Source organism: Esox lucius, chromosome 4, assembly GCF_011004845.1.
Source record: "Esox lucius isolate fEsoLuc1 chromosome 4, fEsoLuc1.pri, whole genome shotgun sequence".
In the NCBI taxonomy this organism is placed as follows: Eukaryota; Metazoa; Chordata; class Actinopteri; order Esociformes; family Esocidae; genus Esox; species Esox lucius.
Window position 1 is genome coordinate 22,061,051 of NC_047572.1, and position 22,682 is coordinate 22,083,732.

Below are 22,682 nucleotides of genomic sequence, written 5' to 3' on the forward strand. Positions count from 1 at the left end.
AAGTATGCACCCATAAGAGTAAGATGTACAGACAGCTCTACATCTGTAGCCTCACTTTAACAGGGCCAGTGCTCTCCTCAATTACCCTCCATCAAGTCATAGCCTGCTCTAACCACACAGCTCTCCCCTCACCCTTCCCCACCCCAACGCTTTATCATTTTAAACACCAGGATCCGAGTTGCCATGGAGGCCCATCTGTCGTCATGGTTACAAACACTTAAGCAGATGCAGGGAGTGGGAGGAGGGGGTGATAAGGTGCCAGACGGCCTTGGAGGTACAGTAAGTTAACCTCTGCAGGGCTTTCCCTTTTTGAAGACAGGACCCTCTGAATAACAAATTAAAGGGTGCAGGTTGTTTAAGGGGCAAATGAACACAACGATTCTGCATGTATTTTTCTGTTGTTCAATTTGAAAAACAACATGTCCGTCTTGGATGTGTGGCTCACAGTGGTAGTTACTGATGTTTGTCCCCCATGAGACCCCATATGAGGGAATATCACCATGCATCTAAGCCATAATCATACAATAAATCTGTAAAGTATTAAAAAAAAATTGCTGACCAATATATATAAATGGAAATATTATTATAATATTTGGTGACTTGTTCTGTTCTCAAAAACTAATTCAGAGCTGCTGGGTAGGTATTTCACTTTATGAAATAGTAATGTTCGCTACCTATTTTAGTCTGAGACTAATTACATTGTAGTCATTTAGGTTATAGCAAATGAGGGTTGTCTAAATGGCTGTTTTTGGGACCAACCAGATGGAACACATTGGTTCTGGGACCAATCAGATGGAAAAGATTGTTTCTAGGACCAAACAGATGGAAACACATTGGTTTCTAGGACCAATCAGACATAACACATCGGTTTCTGGGACTAATCTTTTCATGTGAGGGGAGGTTTTCAGATCTTGCTGTGAAGAAAGTAACATCCATGAGTCTGGTGTTGTGTGACTGCAGCAAGTTGTTTGGGTGGCCCAGGAAACTGACTGGGCAAATGGAGAAAGTAAAAATGAAAAACCAGCCCTTAAATACATCACGAGAAATTAAATCCCAAGTGTCACAAATCTCTATTTTGGACTGACTTTATGACCAAAATGATCCAGAACCTTGGACAGGACTCTGTGATTTGCTATACTCAGCTGAGGCACCAAAAACAGCCAGGACTAAGTTTTGCTGTACAGGTTTAAAGGTTGTAGAGGGATTTGCAGAGGACAGATATGCTTTCAGTTGTACCAAAGTGCAACAAAGCTGACAGGAAAATGAAAGATTCCAAGTCAACGAAGAGATTACGCAGTAGATTCTGTCCAAGCCCATGGCCGAAGAAAATAAAACTTAAAACTCCAAAGTCCTAGCTGAATAAAACCTAGTTGCCCCACTTCTTCCACCTTACTGCATCCATCTGATCACTCCAGCAGATCTGAGTTAATGGGATATACAGATCCTTAACACGAGAGATTCCTCTGATCCAGGATTAGAGTCCCAGATAACAACTAGGTTGACCCATCCAGTAGGCGACACTCATGAGGATTTAACACTGGATCACAAAATCAATAATGGATCAGTAGCAGGGATATCTCTGTGGGGCTGGAAACCATTCCTTCAGACTGTCTAGGCCACAGTGTTTACCAAAGCAGCCTAATTCATATATTTTTTCCACTACATTTACATTTGACTAATTACATCAGATCTTTTAAAATCCGTTCTTTTTTAAAAGCCTATCCGATTGGTCATTAGACCAATTTGAAAAAATAAGACTTTTAATAATAAGGATCTTACTGTGTCTTAGCATGTTTTTAACCTAGATAGGAGGCCAAGCTGGTGTAAAAGTGAGTTTGTGTCTCAATATGAGCCTGTTCACAGGCAGCACAATTTGAGTATTGTTCTAGCATTTCTCAAAAGACTAATTGGTCTTTGGCCTAATCATATCAGATATTTTCTTTTCAATGTTATTCAGAGCTCATCTGATTGGTCAAAATACCAATTAGTAAAAAAAAAGACTTGAATTTGGCTGCTTGTGTAAAAGCATTCCATTCTAAAAGGACAAGACATTTCCTCAAAACGACTACCTATATCTTATGTACAGCGCTAATAAATGTGATTTGAAACATGATCAATGCTAGTAAAAAGATACTTTGATTTCATTTTTCATATTTGTTGATAACAAGGTTTAACATCCACTGAAAACACACTTTTCAAATAAAATAGCTAATAGCCCCATCTGCTGGTCAAATATTTCATAGCAAAAGTGTGTGTGTGTGTGTGTGTGCATGTGTATGTCTGTGTGTGTGTTTGACAATTTCAGTGTGTGTTTGTGTTTACCAGATGGCTGTGGCTTGTCTCCAGATCACAGCCCTCAAAATTGTGTTATATGCGCATTAATAAACACTATCAAAAGCGTTAAGTTGTAAGTCAGTTTCTATGTGCCACTGTCTAAACGGCATATTCTGCATCTATCTCCTTCTCTATATCCTCTCTCCTTCTCTCATCTCATCTCCTTCTCTGTATAAACTAACCGTAAAGACACCCCTTCTACATTTCACAAGTCAACCTATCTAAATTCCCACTCTCCCATTCTCTGTTCTTGGTGTAAAAGATGTAGCCTAGTAGTTGATGGACTACACGATAAGTGGATTGGAGTCCAGTTTCCTGTAAGGCTGGTTGGCAGCCGCCCATCAGCTCTGATTACCCTCCACGGACCAAGTGAATGGTCTGGGCTAAACTGTAGGATGACTGACCACCATCGCTCGTCTCACACTATAAAAGGGACCTGACAGTTGGATCACTGCATCCCATAACATTATTCTGGGCAGGTGCTATAAACCAAATGAGAGAGTAAGAAAGAGAGAGAGGGAGAGACAGAGGTACTAAAGACAGAGCGTTGCACAGAGGGACGATGAACAGATGGGTAAAGAGGGCGCTAGGGATGACAGAGGGAGAGAGGGGTGTTGTGGTAGAGAGAGCTAAGGATATAGCAAGGGAGAAACCATAAAGAGAGAAAGAGACCGAAGGGGGAGGTTCGGTAGAGTGTGTAGGAGGGGGAGAGGGAGGAACGGCTGAGAGAGGAGAGAGGGAGGCACAATAGAAAGAGGAGAGAGAGATGGGAGGTGCGGCAGAGAGTGAGGAATAGAGGGGTAGGGCAAAGAGAGAGAGAAACAGGGGAGTTGACATAGTCTGACGGAGACAAACATTGAGTGAGATTTAGGGGAAATGTGACCTGAGCCTCTGTTTTTCATTTTTTCTTTATGTAAGTTAGGCCCGAAGTGTGCCGGCATTTTTGCCATTGTACAGGAGAATGTCTAATGTTACATTTGTAGCCATGCGGTGGGTGAGAGTTGACCCATTGGAAGGTCTTCTATATCAGTTAGATGCGTTAACATGCTCTGAATTTGTCCAGAAACACAGACTGGCTAACAGCCATCATCCTGTATTAACTGAAAGTAGAGCTGTCACAAATATAAATTAGAGATTCAAATCAATGCTATTAGAACGCACAACACTCAGCGTGCCAATCAGGAATCACTGCCTGGCAATCGCTTTCATTCCTATCCCATGTCACGGGATTTATTGCAGTGTGTGTGTGTATGTGTGTGTGTGTGTCTGTGTGTGTGTGTGTGTACGCCAGCATTCAGTATCTATTTTTGTGGTTGTAGCTAGTTCTGAATGTGTGTGTCTTCAGGAATAAGCCAGGCTGAGTTACACTCTGGTCCCTCCCTCAGGATCTGCTATGGTGCAACAGCTGAAGTAATGGCTGCTTAAAGATACACACACACATACACAAACACACACACACACACACTCACACACACACATGCACTAACATGCACACACAGCTGCTAATAGCTGCAGTGCTTTCCTCAGACATCTAGAGTTCTACCTGCCGACCACTAGCCGCAACAAGGACACCAAGGAGAACCAGACGGGGGGGTCCTATAATCACTTCCCCATCCAGGAAACACCACTCCCTCCAGGGCACAGTCAGCAGGACCGTCCCATACACCTCCAGACCTGCAGATATACAACCAGACTTCTACCTGAGCCGACAGACAGCAGAGCAGGGTGTCCCTACGGCATCCCCCCGAACCCCTCGTACCCCCCCTCACGTGTCGGACCCCCGGGTGAGGCTGACACATGGAGCTGCCCTATCGGCCCGCCGAGACCCCCACCACAGCCAGTTCCTGCTCCACCGACCCCCTGTACGACAACTGCCTGCCCCATGCCGGGAGCAGGAGGGACAGAGGGTTTAGGGAGAGGGAAGAGGACAGGGTGAGGGAGGGACTTCGTAACCCCACTGTAACCGGAGTCCTCCACCCCTTCTCACCCCCTGGCCTGGCCCCAGCTGTGACCATGGTTCCCACACTCGGAGGGGGGAGAGGGGTTGGCCCGCTGCCAGGTCACAGTCCCTGCAGCTGGGGAGGCCTGGGAAGGCAGGGCTGGAACATGGGGACAAACAGAGGAGGAGAGAGAGGAGGGAAAGAGGAAAAGGAGGAGGTGGATGAGAGCGTCCAGCCCCAACAGAGCCCCAGTCCGAGCCACAGCGACGCAGGCACACATCAGAGTGCACTTTCCGTCTACGACAACCTTCACTTTGTGACCCCCAACCAGGACGTTACAATGGAAACCACGGTGACCTTTCCCGAGCCCCAGCGCTTCCCGGGCATCCCAGTCCCGGTGCTAATGGAGGACGGGGGGATCAGTGGGGGAAGTAGCTCCTGGTCCTCCTGTGAGATCCTCCTTGCAGGTTGCAGCACCAGCTACGGACCCGACCAGTACCACCACCCTGAACCAGAACTGGACGTACAGCAGGGCCAGGAAGAGCCCATGTTCCAACTCCAGCTGCTGAACCGACCTCAGTCCCATCTCCAGCCCCATGTCTCACCTCTACATCCTTCTGCCGCCCATCTAAAAGAGCGTCTCCAGCGGGGTGGTCCCTGCACTGTGCCTGGAGCCCGGATGCCACCTCCCCTGCCTTTGGCAGATCCCTCAGCCAGTGCCCTGCGCAGCCTTCTCAGCAGCCTCCAGCAGCAGATAACCAGGCAGAGGGAGGAGTATGAGGAACGCATACACAGGTAAGAACTGTGTCATACGAGCACAAACTTAACATGAAGAAATGCCCTGTGAAACGGTTTCGGAGAGACATGATTTATCTGTGTCATTTCAGTGACTAGTGCAGATTTTCTATCCAGATGTATTTGTCCACTGCTGTCCATCAGTCCCTATGTCCTGTTTACTGATAGATATCACTCATGGAATTTTCCATAACCACATCATTCCATCTTCCTTAATATTCAACACTTTATTGGCAAAAACACAAAATATGGATGTCATGAGAGGCATTTTCAAAAACACCAATTTAAATTAAAAAACGTAACACTTCTTGAAGTTTTCCTCATGCCATGTAATAATATCAAAGCAAACTGTACTGCTATGATGCAAACATATAGAGGCTGTTTGTTTAGTGGTGAGTGGAAAGAGAGCTAAATGGAGGGTCTCTGCTGACATAGACACTAACACATACCTCACTCCTACTGATATAGGCAGACAGGCTCAATGTAGACCTGGCATGACCTAACTGGCCATGAAAGATGCCTACAGCAACAATGATTCTCAAATGTCTCACAGGCCATTCCATCTTTAACTGATGATGAATGCTACTCAGTTGAGGTGTTGTCTCAGGACATTTTTCTTTCTTTTCTTCTTTTTCTCTTTCTATCCTTTTGTCCTCCACTGTTACAGGAAGAGTTTCCGTCTCCCAGTCTAAGAGAGGAAAAAATGTCTATAGGGAGCCGTGTTCAACCCGAGGGCTAGCCTGGCTTAACACAGTTACCGAGTCCCCACAGCTGTCTTTTCCCTCTCATCCTAACTTGTCTTTTCTCCATTGTCCCCCCTTTGTGGCTTTCTCCCAGTCTGGAGGAGAGGAATGAGGCGCTACAGGGAGAGGTGTTTGACCTGAGGGCTAACCTGGCTCAGCAGAGACATTGGTACTCTGTGGTCCAGGCTAAGATCTTGGAGTCGGAGAGGGCCCGGGCTGAAGCGGATCTACGTAACGTGGCGCTGCAGAGGGAGATGGAGCAGTTCTTGGACACTTTCGGAGAGCTGAACAATGAGGCTATGAAGACGGAGAAAATTGTCAGGAGTTTCTGAGAGTCTGAGCCTCACGGAGGTACTATGGATGGTTTCAATGGAAGGGGTGATTACAGTACTATTTATACTCAACATCTGATGCCTGCTGGGGAAGGCATATGAGTATGAAGTCAAATACCCTTTTTCTCTAATATCAAATTCTATTCCTTCCTCTTAAGTATCAGTACACAGCCCTTCTGTTTTCCCCAGCACCCGTCCAACCAGAAAGTCAAGGTGAACTGAAGTGAACGTCACTTCAGTTAGCATTGTATTTGCATATATTACCTGACGGAATCACTGAATTTCCTGGGGAAATACTGGCCTATTTGTTGTGCCCATCATGCTTCCAATGCTACATGTTGGCCAGCAGCACAGTACAGTCTGACACCTAGGCTATATTGGTTAGCTAGGTGCAGCGAAATAACGTTTCAGATCACTGTCCCACGACGGAGGCTAGTAGTTCTTCTAAAGGGTTATGGATATGTTGATGACAATTGGCATTCTATAATTATAATAACCCAACTCTCCATAATATTTTTCCGGACCTGTTTTGGAACAACAACTATCCAGTTCGTTGTGGAATTCTGTACGATTCTGGACTAATGTGTGAATTACCGACTGGACATGGAAATCACCTGACCTTGGAGAATAGTATGTGATAGCAGAATGTATCACACTGTAGGAAATAAGCTTTAAAACTGCTATAAATTACGCTTCCTGACAGTAAGTGCTGTGTAAGTGGTATTAATGGTATTTCAGCATATACAGAGTTGGGGAGTAACGGATTAAAAGTAATCCGTTACATGTAAAAACAGTAACTGTAATCCGTTACATTACCAACAAAAATCTTGTAATTGCATTACAGATTATTTTGAAAAAATTTATGATTGCTTTTGGATTATTTCAATTGAAAAAGAATAGGTGCGCGAAATAATTATGACACCTTGCATGTTTGATTTGATTATTTATTGTTTTTTTATTTGAACCAAAATAAGAACTGCTGCCTCAGTTGTGTGTGAAGGTGGGCTCGCATAACCAGTTTAGTGACGGCTGAAACCTTGTTTTTCTCTGTTTTTGGTTGGTTGGATGCCTGGTACTAACAGTAGGCTATCTAAGACAATATTAGCCGAGCTATTTAACATTTTATTTAGTTATCTACTCGACGCATCTCTCAGAACAATGATAGGGGATAGGCCTAACTGGTGTTATATATTTGTCAAGTTTCAAGGTTTATTTGTCAAATGCCCCGAACAACACAGCCAGGACGAGTTGCACCGAACAATTTAGACAGGAATTTTTATAGATTAGGCAACATTTTGTTAGATAGCTGTAACATGGCGCTGCCTTCAAGATAAAACATTATATGGAATTTAACACGACATTTGAGGAGAAAAGGTTTGTTGGGAAGCATCTGCCAAAGGATGATTATTTGCATTTGACGCAGCCACATCAACTCCGTCAATACAGGTAGGCCATTTGATTCTGTTTTGCTTTGCTTCTTTGAAAATTGTGTTCACTGGTTACCATTGGCTGCTGACATCATTTACTTTAAGCTAAGAGTTCAGGTTTATAATCACAATTTATTTATTTCATTTGTGTTTTGAAAGTCCATCACTGGTGGCCCTAATATTCGCAGGTTAAGTTCGCGCGGGTAGGCCTAAATCTTATTTCTATGCGGGTGTTCACGATTGCAAACGTGCATTCGCGTGCCGGGGTTTCTGCAACATTTTGACAATGTTGTTGGTTGTGGACCAAAACATCAGACTACTGCAGATTTAGTTTATGCGCGAAAAGCTACGGATATCTTAATTTTTATACAAAACAATGTATAAAGAGGCAATTACCCTTTTTGAGAAATTGCCTCTTTTTTATTTATGTTTTGAAGCAATTAAAAACACAAATAAAACACAAATAACAGAAAAGGCTAAAGCACCATTAGATTTTGGGTTATGTTCAGATAATATCGAGAGTTATTGGATTCATTGGAATGACTGAAAATCTGACAGACCATTAGCGTGTAATGTAGAGATGTAGTCCAATCATATTGAAGTAGAAAGCAATGTTTTACAAACCCTTTCCAAAGACACTTTACACAACCCATAAGGTAAAATGCTAATTCCGTTTTTTGCCAGCTATGTAAACTCTAACATTGATTGATCCCGCAAAAGGTGTTCAATTGGTTATAGGCTATTCCTATTTTGTTCCCCAATGCCTCTTAATATGAAAGTAATATAAAAGTAATCAGATTATGTTACTGAGTTTTGAGTAATCAGAAGGTTACGTTACTGATAACAAATGCATGGACAGGCAACTTGTAACTGTAACGCATTACATTTAAAAAGTAACCTACCCAACCCTGTATACAGGACATAATCAACTCACACATTGTTTGATATTTCCGTTTTTAATTGATGGGAAAGGTCAACAGAAAAGTTGTATAGTGGCATAACAGGTCATTGCAGACACCTTAACATGTAGAAAGTGGACAGGCTCTACAGATCCTATGTTGCTATAATTAGATGTTACGAATGAGTCAGACACTCGTTTGAGGCATGATGAATGAACAAGGTGTGTGGAGAAAAACTGTATCTGGTTTAGTGCTCAACTGACTCCATTGAGTCTTTTTGTGCATATTCATCATTCAACATAGTCCAGTTGACCGACTGTTTTTTTTTTTAGTTCCAAAATTCCATCTATTCTCAGACAGTTCCACTCCAGAACTTCAAGGTCCAGAATTCAACTGAGAATACCAGTCGTGTCACATATCCACATTCTGAACCAACAGCTGTAATCTGCCACTTTTGGAGTGTCGCATAGGCATTTTTATACTTGGTTCTCCTTGTTTTGAAGAAAGAAAACCCACGAGGAACAGTGATAAAGAGGAGACAGTAGTGACGGACTGAAATAGGATGCAGATTACTCCAAATATTTTCTAGAGAATGAAACTGAGTTAGACCCAAGGAAGTGTCTGAGGCACAGCAAGCAACATCTCACATGCCCCCCTGCAACTTAAAGCCAAGATGCACATTCTATATATTGTGTGTAATTTCTCCAAGAGGAAATGCAATACTGACGAAATGGATAAAAACCTCTGCAATTTCTGCAACTTGAGGAGAAACCATACCTTTTGTTACAGTGAAATAATTGATTTGTCAGTGGTGTACAACATTGTAAAGCGATGTGCAACATAGAGCAAAAACAATTACCAAAACTAAATACAAATATACATTCTGTACTCTTAAATGGGCCTTTTTGTATGTGTACTCATGTACAAGATAAGGAAGATATTTGGATATATACATAGTCAATACCTGATGTCATGTCTTGATCGTACTATATGGAGAAGATTCTATGTGTACATTGTAACATAAACAAACACACATAGCCGTATGTCTAGAGGAAGGTCGGAATGCATTTGGACAGTCAAAGTTGTGTTGTTGTTTCTGGCGCTGTACTCCTTCACTCTGGGTTTTACAGTACATACCGACTGTGGTTAAAGTGCAGTCTGTCATCTTTAATAAGGGGGTATATTTATTCATATCACGTGAAATGCATAGAAAAGACAGCCATTTTTGTATATAGTCCCCTCAATAACTACTTCAAACATGAATGTTTCTCAATGCATGGTGAACTCCTCCCCATTCTGTAATGAAACGGGACGCTTCCAAATACCTGACTTTCTAATATAAACATTATACATGTTGTAACTTCCCCTAAAATCGAGGACTGTGTGCAAACAATGTTGTTATCATCACAAAAACAATCAATTATGAATGAAAACACCCTAAAAATAAAACTGTATATCATTTCAAATCCAAAGTGCTTGAGTACAAACTACAAAAAAAGACAATTGTCCAAATTATTTTGGACCTCACTGTATGTGCATTATCAGAGTTGCAGCTTGTCACTGTTACATACAGTACAACTTTTACATACAGTAAATAATAAAAGAAAAGCAAACCGTCACATTAGAACCACTACTCCCCCTTGAGGTCTTGAGTGGTAAAAGCTCAAATCCATGTCACTCAAGCCAGTTAAACAACACAGGCAACACAATCAGCATTGTCGCTTGTTCTCAATACTTATGTAAAAATACATAAAATAAACATTGCACATTTGACTTGCGTTTGCTCATCACACAAACATGTGGGCTTTGTTCAATTTGCTGTGAATGCAGATAACAGCTTTCATATCTGATTATTCTCATGCCAAAAATGATTTTAACCTGAAATGGAAAGAAAAAAAGCTGTAAATACATTATTTCCAGGGTGGATGAACTGTGTAGAAACATCCATTGCCAATAATTCTCAACACTGATATTCAAAATTGAATCTTATTTACTATTCAAGTCAATAATAGAAATCTTAATAGAAATAGCCAGAACTGACTCACGCTCATATAGTCAGAAAAATAACGGCTTAGCTAGCATTGAAGAGAAACACTGCTCCTAGAGTTACAGATAAACTACATCCGTCTGAGATGGCACTGAAAGAAACTGAAAAATAGACCTATGCATTAATGTTAAAGAGAAAGAAAACTTTGAAGAGGGGAAGAGAAAGAAGAGAGCAGGAAGTACACCTCCTGGTGTAATCTCATCAGGTCTCTTGCAGGGGTCCTGTGAGTGTTTCAGCGCTGCTGGTGTCAGCATCTGAGGCCAGTGTTTGCTCAGTCGACATGGAAGAAATGTCATTGGCAGAAGACGACTGCGAGTCTGACCAACTCCCTGCATCTGTCAGAATGAAACACAGCAGATGTAGGGTTTATTTGAGCAGTAAAGCATGGTACATAGCTCAAATGAACTAAATCATTTTCACCGTCAGTAAGACAACCTCTGGGTTTTGTGGCACACATCCTCATGCCTCATTGATTAAATATACAAGACAAACTCTGCTAATAGGCACCGACAAGTAATCAATATTTCTATAGTCACAAGTACACAGTCACAACACGGGGGAACTCGTTCTACAGTACTACACTGGTACATTGAGACTGGATCTGGTACCAGCAGACTTACCCGACTCTTCCTTAGTCACTCCATTCTTGTTCCTCTCCTCCCAGTCGATTACTTCTTCATAGATGAGTTCTGAGGGGAAAGAGCTATTCACTTCATATCTGTGCAGTTAACTACCGACATGGTGGTTGTGTTCTGCGAGGGTGCCGTCTCCGGGTGACGCCGTTTCCTACCTTTCCACTGCTGAATGCTGTGTTCTCTCTCCTCCAGCTGCTTGTCACAGATCTGTGGGGGAGGCTATTGGAGACAACACAGACAGATACAACACAACAGTGACTAATCTTTCAGGCAAAATAAACGGCACTGCCTTTTCTCACCCATTTACCCCCTTCAAACGCGTTTCCCCCTAATTATCTTCCAGTCCACTCACCGCGTCGGCTTCTCCCGGGTCGTACCACACATGGATATAGGGGTGATTCAGGGCCTCCTCAACAGAGATGCGTCTCTCTGGATCGATCACTAGCATTTTGGACAGCAGGTCTCTGGCTTGACCCGCTGTAAGAAACCACCAACACAGAGTGTAAAGGAGGCACCAAATGCAGAGTTAGTGAAGGTGAGGGATTTATTCCTTCCCTGATGGGTGGAAATAATGATGAAATGACAAAACATAGGAAAAGGGAGAGGGGAGCATTTATACACACAGGGATTGGAAGATTGGGAACAGGATAGGGAATAAAAGGAACTCTGGCAGGAATGTGAATAAGGAACTCTGTACGTGAAAAGTAAGTCACATATGAAGTCTTACTCTTTAGTCTGTCATGTTCGGAATCAGAGGGAAAGGCCCAGTCTGGAAAGAGTTCCGCAAAGTTGACCCCTGGGTACTGGGGCTTGTTCATCACATAGTTCCTCACAGTCTCCATCAGCCGGTTCATGAACTCCATGGAGGGGGTCCCCAGCACCTCGATCACCTTATTCCACTGGTCGATGTCTGGACAGACATTGTCTTAAGGACCACTTGATGTGTGTGTGTGCTACCTCAACTATAAACCTGTCAGCAAGAACACACTCAAAAGCTAACACTGTCAGACAGAGAGAGACAGAGAGAAAGAGAGAGGCATGGGGGGGGGGGTTGATGCCTGTTAGAAGAGTGAAACAGGCAGCCAATATAAATGCTAATCATGGGAGTTATCCTAGTCCTTCTTCCATTACCAAGACGTGTCTACATTGAAGGTAAAACTATGAGGTGTTTTCATTCATCCAGGTGGATCTATGCAAACTAGGGTTGGGTGATATTTTTCCCCAGATAGGAGAGTATGCAGGGTGCGCTTGAGCACAGGTACATTGGTGTAATAATGAAATATAAACAACTGTACGAAATACATTGGTTAACAACAAAATAAATATCTATGAATACTGACAATAATATATGCACCTTTTTCAAACCATAGTCCATAGGCTAATATATTCTGTCAAGTCATGAGGCTTATTCACATTGGTTTTCGTGCATTGGTAATAACATTGGTGACACCACTGACTCCATAGGGCTCAATTCCCGTCTCTACCCTTCTATTCTGTCTCCACTTCACCTGTCTCCCTCTAATTCCCATGTCAATGAAGGTCTTGCAAAAACTATAGAAATGAGCGAGGAGAGTGACTGCCCACATTGGTGTCAACAGCAGAAATGCCTGTCAGTCACGACATGGGAACTATCAGATCACCCAACCCTAATCCAAACTATATGTGGAAGCAGAAAATGGAGACAGAGGGACGAGGCGTGAGATACTCAGAGAGAGACCTAAGTATGAGAAGAGATGGGTGGGTGAAGGATACGGTCAGTGCCCTGGAAAATGACGCTGCACTTCACCATTTCTCCCATGATGCACCCCACTGACCAGATGTCCACTGGGAATGGGAGGAAAACACACACAGCAGTCAAACAAATGGTTGGTTGTCTAATTAGTAAAACCAAATTAATCACAAGGAAAAAGGTCCTAGACAGATGGCAAAGTGGTTAAATGTTCGAGGGAAGAATAAATGCTGTTCAACAATGAAATGGTTAATGGCAGGATTAGGATGAGGCTTTCTGATGGGTGCAGTCAGGCTGACTAGAGACGCCCATGCTTATCAGTTTACACAGCTGTGTGTCCCTGGTACAATAGGCTGTTCTGTGGTTTGCGCGTGGGGGGAGTGTTTACTTTGGACTATGTGCTCCTAAAAGGACGTGTTTCTCTCTCCCTCCTTACTTAGCCCCATGATCATTACTTAGTGGTCAATGGAAAACTGGAAATGCTCTTGCATAATCACCCTTTGCGCCCTTAAACAGGAAGCTTGGCTGAACTATGCTATCAGTCATACAGGAAGGATACAGTCTTTTCCCGGGAAGAGGATTTTGTGTGCAATCATCTCAGCCATGATGCAGCCGACAGACCACAGATCCACTGCAGAGCAACAGTGGCAGAGCAACACCTTCACCATTCAACCATCATCAACAAGATTAACATGATCAATACAGGGAAGAGCATCAGTCAGCATGTTCCAAAAGCAAGGTCAATCAGTGGTCAGTAAGCTAGCTTGTTTAGCATAACTAGGATCAACATACAGACCACTGCAATGTCTCAATGTCCTTGCACCCTCTTCTCCTAGAATGTGATCCACAGCACTCCACTGCAAAACCAAACTCTGTTTGACATTCTTCTGCTAATTGTTATAGCAGATTGCAACAGGCCTGTTCTGTTTCCTACTGACAGGTGTCTGAAGACGTCCAGGTCACTAACCCATCTGACACCACTGTCCAGGGCTGCAGAACATCGCACAGCACCACACACCTCGCTAGTGGACTAGTCCGACTCTCAGAATGCCGACAAATAGATTAGTCTGTCCCACGTCATACTGGACTCTCTAAGTTCACTCCTTTCAACTAAGGCTTGGGGTCAAGGGCTGTGAACTACCGTGGGAATGGTTAGCGGTTCCCCTGGTCGTCTCTCACCGTTCTCCTTGTACTTCATGCCCAGGATGACCTCTGGCGCCCTGTAGTATCTGGTGACCACATAAGGGGTCATCATGAAGTTAGTGCAGGCCGTTCTGGCCAATCCAAAGTCCAGGATCTTCAGCGTACAGTCTGACTTGACCACGATGTTACTGGGCTTCAAGTCCTAGACAGAGAAAACATATGAAGGTACAGCATGGACTGTGTGTGTGTGTGTGTTTGTGTGTGTGTGTGTGTGTGTGTGTATTCCTCACCCTGTGGATGATGCCAGCAGAGTGCAGGTGTCTGATACCACAGAGGATCTGGTAGAGCAGGTAGGACATCCGCTCGTGGTCCAGGTCCATGTGAATCACCTGGCACAGGCTGGCATCCATCAGCTCCATCACCAGGTAGCTGGCAGGGATGAGGGGGGAAGCAGAGACTGAGTAGAAGATGGGCGAACCTCTGGGAATATACTGGATGAAACTAGATGAGCAAAAGACCAGCGCTTCTTTACCAGGTCCTCCCTAGCGTACCCTTTTATAGCTGGGTTTGGGAAATCGAATGAAACCTTCCCTGGTTGACCTCCCTCACATCACACTATCAACACTTAATATGTTGGACAAAAAAAAACGCCACTTCCAAAACATCCCGAAAGAGCTGCCGTATATCTCAAGAATTACATTCCCTGGGAACTACTGTAAAAACCGTGATTACGTTCTATGCCAACATATCTAGTGCCGTTATGTCGGTCGAGAACGTTCTATATCAATCCACATTTTGAATGGCCACACGCGGCACTCTCCATACAGGTTTTTGTAGTGTATTATTCTTTTAAAAACAACTGATTTGGCTTAAGTGGGGATGTTGAGTGGGGTGGTCTACATAAATTGTGGATAGGTTATTTGGATATGTGAAATCCTACAAAACTATTGGATTATTACCATACACATCGATTCATTTTTCTAAATATATAACGTTCTTGACCGACGTCATGGCAACTAGATATGTTGGCATAGAACGTGATCACGGTTTTTACAATAGTTCCCAGGGAACGTAATTCTTGAGATATAGGGTACAAAAAGAGAACAACCTAAGAAAAAAACGTATCTGGGAAAATGGGGCATGAAAATTGTTTTCTAGTTTGGAAATTGGAGTGAAGACTAGGACTGACCACTTAATGAAAATGACCACAGCTACAAAAAGACTTACAGGTCCTGAAACTCCTCCAGTGACTTCTGAGGCGTGAACACATTGATCAGCCTGATAATCTGAGGACAGACATAACACAGACAACATTGAATAGAATAGGTCACCTGAATATAGAAGTTTACATGTTATTACTGTAAAATATATATTATAGAATATTTAGGTTATGAACATTAACTGCATTCTTCACTAATTCTCCAACAAGTGGCACTGTGTGAGGGCCGCCACAACATAATCATGCAGAAATAATGCAATCCTTAATGGATTGGGAGACATGTTATGGGCCCCACTGACACCTGCCAGGGGCCATCAGGGGCCACCATGAGCTACCAGTGGGTCGTGGGCCTTGCAATGAAGAACACTGCAATAACAAACTGTTTTAACACTGATATTGTGTAATATACATGTAATAATATTCAATCTGTTAGGAAATTGTTTTGAAATTATATTGCACATTCTTTAAAAGAAGACTGTCTGCTCAGCTGGTTAGAGTGGAGCAGGTATGTGGTTCAGTACATTTTTGTGGTTGACACATTTGAGCAGCACCAGTTCCCTGTAGGCCCGCTTAGCATGGGTTTGGTTCTGGAATGGCCGACACAACTTCTTTACTGCCACCGGAATACCTAGCACTGTGTCTAGAGCAGAGCTAGATATGGATGAAGTTCAGAAAGAGACAGATGGGGAGAGAGAGAGAGAGGGGGAGAGAGAGAGGGGGGGAGGGAGAGAGAGAGAGAGAGAGAGAGAGAGGGAGGAGAGAAGGGTGAAACAAGAAAAAGGGGTAGAAGTGGACAGAAGACGGAAAGATACAGAAACAGAAAACAAGGTGTCATTATTGAAACAGGATAAGAATAGTCCTTCCTGTAGAACGGAAAACAGTAACAGTAGCTAGTTCTGTCCCGTCCATATCTAGACTTATAATCCCGGCTGTCTTACCACACGATGCCCTGGGCCCCAGATCCAATGGCCCTGAGCTGTTGGTACCTATTCAGCACCGTGAAGGTGGAGTCTCCCACCTGTACACTGTAGAACTGGCCTTCTCCGTCACTCATACCTCTGCTGACTCCTCTGTCACGGGCCTCTGTTCTACCTCAAGGGCTGAAACCAGTCTGGGAGGCAAAGACATACTTTTGTTAGGACTGGCCCGGGTACAACTTGGATGTCTCAACGGAATGTGCAAGGCATCTTTCCAATCCGTAAAGCCAAGTTCTGTTATTATAAGCAGAGTAGGGAGAGTGATTTCGGTGTGTCACTGCCCTGTGTGTGTCAGTGATCTGAGGGTGTGTGTGTGTGTGTGTGTGTGTGTAGAGAGAGGCTAACTGACTATCTGAGTGTGTCTGTGTGGACACTGCTGTGTCTACTGTAATCCAGTGAAAACATGACTCCCCTGGAGACCCTGGAGACCCTGGCACATCCACCCAGCGGAGGAGACTGACTGGACAGTATGTGTCCGTGAAAACCCACTCACGTTTGGATGCAAGTGTGTGTGTGTTTGTGTGTGTGTGCGCGTGAGTAATAGCAGCACTGTCGTTATCTGTGTGTGTGACGGTACAATGATAATGCTCACAGGTTAAATGGACTAGGCTTCAGCATGAGCAACAGAGGAACCAACAGTGACCCAGTGAAATGACCAGGGACACAAGACAGAGAGGGAAGGGTGTGTGTGTGTGTGTGTGTGTGTTTGTAATAGCAGACGGCCACACAGTTATTGACAGTGAAAGCACCTGAACCATGCACTCCCAGACACACAGACTCACAGAGATGCACACATCCAAACATATGTTCATGTTAGGCATCCAAGCATGTGAAGCCACCGGAGCTGCTGGAGCCATGGGCAGCTCTGGCCCAACGTACGGCTCTCCAGGGCCTTTCAGATGGTTCGGTCCTATCTCTGACCAGGGATGAAGATACAGACTCCTTGAGATACTAAAGAATTGCCACAGTGACATTCGAGGATGACTCAGGTAACACTAATTGTTCTCCCTCCTGTCTTTCCGTCCTTCTCTCCAGCCTCTCCCTCTTCTCTGTCTATCCTCTCCCTCCCTCCACCCCTCCCCTCCTCCCACACCCCTTTTATTCCTTTCCCCCTCTCTTCATCCAATCCCTCTCTTTCCTCCTTCTCCCTTTCTTACCTTGTCAGTCATGGCTGTAATACATTTCTATCATCTCCCTCCCTCTGCATACTAACTCAACTCAAACACCTTTCTGTATAATACTGTTTCTGTAAGTGTACATTCCAACCTTGAGGTTACTACAAATGTGAATTAAACATATCTAAAGGAATCTGTTGGAACTGATTTGCTATAAACCCCAGCCCATACTTTCATGAGAACCGTTTATTTTGGACAGTAAATACAATGCATCCTGTGGCCACTGTCAATGTTAATATTGTTTGACACACCCCTGGAGGAGGATATGATGTGGATATTGATCACCCTGGGCCCAAACTACCGGAATGTTACATTTGTATTACACAGCTATACAAAGAGCCAGGTGGGGTCTCATAAAACAGATGTGTCATGGTCCAATCTAGTAGATTGAAATGGAGGCAGTGGAAATTACTGGTGGTGGTTACAGGTAATCAGAGTTTGAATAGCACAATTACTTTTTCTCTTAAGGGCTATTTGCAGGTTCCATGGTAAATCATGGTAATCACGGTAATTGCAACCCTTAAGGAGAATGGGTGGAGCAATTTGGATTGAGGTGAATAGTACTTCATTTTCCACGCTGCTGGTAGGCTAGCCGATTTAGGAGATTCCGTTCTCAACAATAAATCCACGATAAGGCCACACACGCAACTACTGATGAGATATTGCATCATTCAGAACCTACAAGATCCGTTAATCAACACTAAAAGTAACCCATGCCTACTTATACATTCATATTGGTAAAACCACGGGTACATGCTGTACATACATAGACAGATTGGATGATGTCCTCAAATGTTCGTTGTGTAATCAAAAATGTGTCTCTACACCATGTTGAAGACTCCCAACTACATTAAATTTAAAAAAGCACATTATGGGAGGCTAAAATATAATATATATTAATGATCTTGATGTATTAAGGCCTATAACGATCAAATTGACCAGTACCGAAGGTAACGGAAGGATGAAACCGTGTACTGCATTTTACCGATTTGTTTGTAAACTCGTCGTGGGGCGGGGTGTCTATGATTGCTCGCGTTCATGACAACCGAAAACGCTAACCTGCTCACTGACTGCCGCAGGTAGGGTACCGCGGGATCTCCCACCAACAACTACGCGGCTCAACGCGAATTTTTCCGGGGTCAGTTAAAAACATCTGTTAAAACGTTGCATGTACAAATGCTACTAAGGACAAACGGGATTTTGTATTCTACTGCTAAACGGTGCATATGTGCTCTTTTATTAGGTTGAACTAATTCTGCCCAACTATCCTAACGGTTGCAAACCGAGTGTTCCTACGGGGCATATTATTTTGTTTTTCTTCCGTTAAGGAAATGTTTGCAACAGTGTCGCGGATTTGATACCCTCCCTGAACGTCAAAAAACTTGCATCTTGTTGAACGCGCACCAGTTGTATAATTCAACACAACTTGTGTTCCAGGCCGGTAACATCACAAATACATTCAGAAAACAATGGAAGCTCGCCTATCCTTGCGCATGTGAACCATACAATAGGCTACAATAAACGTTTTATATTTTCCTTTATTATTCGCAAAGGCCTGGGGCCTTTCTTTCACTTCTTGCTGGAGGCAATGCGGTAGTACCGGGTAGTACTGGAGAATGGATGGATAGAATAGGAAGAATGACACCTACCGTCTCCCTTTGCTTCTCTTTTTTGGTCACTCCCATGCATGGAAAAAGCTTGAAAACAGACCCTCTCCTTCCTGGGAATAGTAGGACCCAATAAAAGTTAAGAATAATAGTTTATCCAACTAAAACAAAATGTTAAAGCCCTTGTAAAGTTCGAAACCCTACTGCTCGACCGAACCCGGAGGCGGAGGAGTTCTACGTGAAGCTAGCCACAACATTTCGTCTTCAAAATAAACGTCTGCCTTTAAAACACATATGTAAAGTAAACGACTGAATAATTACATGTTTGGACTAAATCATGATGAACCAACTGGGAATGTTCGTTTTTAATTTATAATTCAATATAATAATTATTTGACAATGAACAGAATTAACTGTTGATATCCCACATATATGTATAAAAAAGTCTTATTGCACGGTGGTTGTATCCTTGACACTGCAACTATGTAGGGTCTACGCAATACAAACGTCTCAGCTCATACTGTAGATCTTTGACTGGGAAATCACATTCCCAGTCAAGCTGAACAGGACATTCACATTGCACTGTACTGCTTCAGTAATAGATTGCACATCCATTAAATCAGGTATCAGAACACACAGTGACATCCATAGAAAAACTAAGGAGTTTACACACGTTTTGTTCTATTGCAGGCCTTTGAAAACGGATGTGAAATGAGTCATACTCATTGTTATTGTTTGTTTACATAGGCCTATGCAAATTGATTGAATAAAGGAAAGAATTGACATATAATACAGAAAAGAATAGTCTCACACAACAAGAAAATCTTTGTATTTGTACATGCAATATAGCTGTACTATGTTGACAACCTTTTAGTGACTAATGAGTCTTGTTGAAGAGATCCTTCATTTGATCCCATTTTACAATTCTTTCCATTAGATATCAAAATAGGCTCCTCTCATCTCTTGAAACACACTAGCCCACAGAACACATTAAGTGGCTAAAATAAATTACCTTATTTTCCCTCTGAATTTGGTTTAAAATAATTTGAGATGATTTAGAATTGTATTAGACCTCTAATAATTGAAAAGCAAGTCTGACCTTGATCTGATGCGTTTGTGTAAACAGTTGCAACAAGTTTATCATTGTAGATTGAATAAAGGATAATTTCACCATTATGGTGTTCCTTACCCTGAATGTAGTCTAATGCCAAGAGAAACTGTAAATTATTGTGTAGTAGTTGATTTGGATACGTTGTTGCTGTAATTAATTTAACTTTCACAAGGTGGGAACAAATGAGACATTTCCCATTTAAGCTGTTTGTTAACAAGCAATGGAAGAAATGTATCAGTATTTTTTATGTCTCTTAATAAAAACGGATTATTATTTAATATTAAACATTCATGAATATTAAACACACGTTAATAAAACAAGATAACAAACATAAAGAAACAAACAGAAAATAAATGAAACAGAGGTTGTGGGTTAAAAAACTTAAAAAGAAAAAAGATTTTTGTCGGGTGGTGGCTAATGTTAGCTAATGTTTGTAACAGCAAACTTGTATTTAATAATACCCCGTGAAACAACATTCCAGCTATGTTCAGCAAACATGGCATTAGTCTATCATTTAGGTCACATTTTGGGCACTTTTATTTTGAAGGCCAAATTTTGATTTTAGCTATTCATGTGAGTGTGGTGTTGGCCTCTGTACAACAATCGAGTTATGTAATCACGTTGTTTCACGTTGGGATCCAAAAAGTTTTAGATACAATATTAACAAGGAAAAATGTATTACAAAACACATTTTCCCACCCATTTAAATAATGGTTACTAAGCCACAGAGGTGACATGAATGGAAAAAATATTTGGTTTCCTCATCCTTATTTTAGAGAACAAAATATTTTTTAGGACTCAAAAAGTATTTTGATAAAACGAAATACTGAGTCATGGCTAGAAGGGATACACCATATGTCAATGTGGCATTGCACACATTTGAATGTGTCCAGCTATGTATTAAGAATTCAGTGTTTTCTTGTAAACGTTGATGTTGTTGTTTCAGTGAAAAATAGAAAAAGTGACATAACAGTCTCTAGTTACTTCTGTCACATCCTGCATAAACCAACAATTTTAGAATCTTTCCCATACTGCAGAAAGACACATTGCTCCAGCAAATGGGAGGGAAGGACCCTTTAATCCAGTGTATATTGTATCTCTTCCATCCATTGCGTTCACATCCTTAGTATTGTATAATAAAAACATGGGCGTAGGAGTGAGTTTCATAACAGGGGTGGGGCATATTTTTCGCAGTGTTTTCATTATTGGGGGGCAATTTATCTGCTTCTAACAATGGGGTGGACATATCCCTCCGTCACACCATTTGGAAAGTGAGGTCTTCTGTCTGAGAGCAAATTTTCCGTAACCTATGTAGGATTTCAAAGAAGAAAATCACTCAGTTACTGTGTGTCGGGATGGAATGAGTACATCCTTCATGCAGTAGGTGATCTAGACAGAAAATAACCCAAAAGAGAAGTCATGTGGATACATACATCATCTCGTGTTATGTTTTTACTCTTTTTATAGTAGAAAAAGGAGAGGGAGGGGTTGGGTGAGGGATAGGAACATGGTCTAGGGTAATCTTTGCAGGGGAGTTAATAAAATGCATAGACAGCAAGAATACAGACTGTAAGAAGGCACAAACATGAAACTAAGCTTACAATATTACATCTGTGAAATATTAAATATTGAAGAGACATTTAATAAGTCCCTGTTCAGTATGAACCCAGTCTTATCTGAGTTTGCTCTACAAAGCACTAATCCTGTTGGCACTCTCTTACCTTTTGGCAAGGCAGGGAAACTTTTGGCAGACTCAATATGCTTTACATAAAAACGTTATACAATAAAACAGGATATAAAAAGAATACATAAAAGACATTTTAATTAAATAATAAAAGAAAGATAAAAACTTGTTTATCACACCGCTAAAAATCAGTGACAAACAATATACGTGTCTCTTTCTCTCAGTATATATGCAAGGTTTGTAGTCCAGCAGAAAGCAATGGTGACCATCAACATTTTAATTCTGGATTAAAATGTGGTCAGAGTTGGAGCAAGTCTCAAATCTTCTGGATGTTTATTCCAGCTATTTGCTGCATAGTAGCTAAATGCTGCTTCCCCATGTTTGTTTTGACTCTGGGAATAGTTAACCGACCGCTCCATGATGACCTGAGGGATCTAGAGGGTTCATATTGTAAATGCATTTGAGTGATGTTTTTTGGCCCTAAACAATTTGGTGATTCATACTATGAGAAGCAGTATGCTGGAATCAGTTCTGTGACACACACAGAGAACTCCAGCAGCATTCTGTACAAGCTGTAGCTGCCTAAGAGCTTTTTTAGGGAGACCTGAAAAGAGACCATTACAATAATCGAACCTACTAGTGATAAATGCATGAACAAGTTTGAACATGCGTCCTCTAAGTCTTGCTATGTTTTGAGGTGATAATAAGCTGATTTTATTATTGACATGATGTGGCTGTTGAAATGAGTCCATAATAACACCAATATGTCTGGCTTTGTTTTTTAGTTTTGAAAGACAAGGAGCCAATATGTGAGCTTAAGTTGAGTATAGTTTGTCCTAATGGGAGAATGTAGAGGTTGAATAGAGATGGCCCTAGGGTTGAACC

At 42.3% G+C, this 22,682-nt stretch overlaps 2 protein-coding genes across 8 annotated transcripts; one reads left to right on the forward strand and one right to left on the reverse strand.

Annotated features, from left to right (window-relative positions):
• The first annotated feature begins 3,814 nt into the window (after positions 1 to 3,814).
• Positions 3,815 to 7,029, forward strand: LOC105025844 (rho GTPase-activating protein 24). Its single transcript, XM_010896842.3, has 2 exons — positions 3,815 to 5,069; positions 5,907 to 7,029. The coding sequence occupies exons 1-2, from the start codon at positions 4,132 to 4,134 to the stop codon at positions 6,142 to 6,144; spliced, it is 1,176 nt and encodes a 391-aa protein (XP_010895144.1). The 5' UTR covers positions 3,815 to 4,131; the 3' UTR covers positions 6,145 to 7,029.
• A 1,760-nt stretch (positions 7,030 to 8,789) lies between these two features.
• On the reverse strand, positions 8,790 to 19,257 carry LOC105025816 (mitogen-activated protein kinase 9). 7 transcript variants are annotated; one of them, XM_010896795.4, is made up of 13 exons: positions 19,045 to 19,257; positions 16,182 to 16,354; positions 15,765 to 15,894; positions 15,252 to 15,310; positions 14,315 to 14,453; positions 14,061 to 14,226; positions 12,905 to 12,976; positions 11,880 to 12,062; positions 11,505 to 11,629; positions 11,308 to 11,371; positions 11,138 to 11,206; positions 10,702 to 10,852; positions 8,790 to 10,348 (listed from the first exon to the last, which is right to left on the reverse strand). In XM_010896795.4, exons 2-12 carry the CDS (start codon positions 16,295 to 16,297, stop codon positions 10,719 to 10,721), a joined length of 1,257 nt encoding a protein of 418 aa, XP_010895097.1. In that variant the 5' UTR covers positions 16,298 to 16,354; positions 19,045 to 19,257; the 3' UTR covers positions 8,790 to 10,348; positions 10,702 to 10,718. The 7 variants fall into 7 exon arrangements, with proteins under 7 accessions (XP_010895097.1, XP_019901634.1, XP_019901635.1 ...); XM_020046075.2 differs by adding an exon at positions 17,003 to 17,136 and having other exon boundaries at positions 8,790 to 10,852; XM_020046076.2 differs by lacking the exon at positions 19,045 to 19,257 and adding exons at positions 17,003 to 17,136; positions 18,162 to 18,993 and having other exon boundaries at positions 8,790 to 10,852.
• Positions 19,258 to 22,682: the final 3,425 nt, after the last annotated feature.

What these genes read in the sequence shown, in the direction of transcription:
- LOC105025816 (XM_010896795.4), bottom strand. Translation starts at nt 16,297, where the DNA reads ATGAGTGACGGAGAAGGCCAGTTCTACAGTGTACAGGTGGGAGACTCC. An exon ending in AATGTGTCAACCACAAAAAT is followed by an intron (nt 15,311 to 15,764) that starts GTACTGAACCAC and finishes GTCTGTCCTCAG; the next exon opens with ATTATCAGGCTGATCAATGT. An exon ending in ACCCGGGAGAAGCCGACGCG is followed by an intron (nt 11,372 to 11,504) that starts GTGAGTGGACTG and finishes TGTCTCCAATAG; the next exon opens with CCTCCCCCACAGATCTGTGA.
- LOC105025844 (XM_010896842.3), top strand. Translation starts at nt 4,132, where the DNA reads ATGGAGCTGCCCTATCGGCCCGCCGAGACCCCCACCACAGCCAGTTCC. An exon ending in TATGAGGAACGCATACACAG is followed by an intron (nt 5,070 to 5,906) that starts GTAAGAACTGTG and finishes GCTTTCTCCCAG; the next exon opens with TCTGGAGGAGAGGAATGAGG.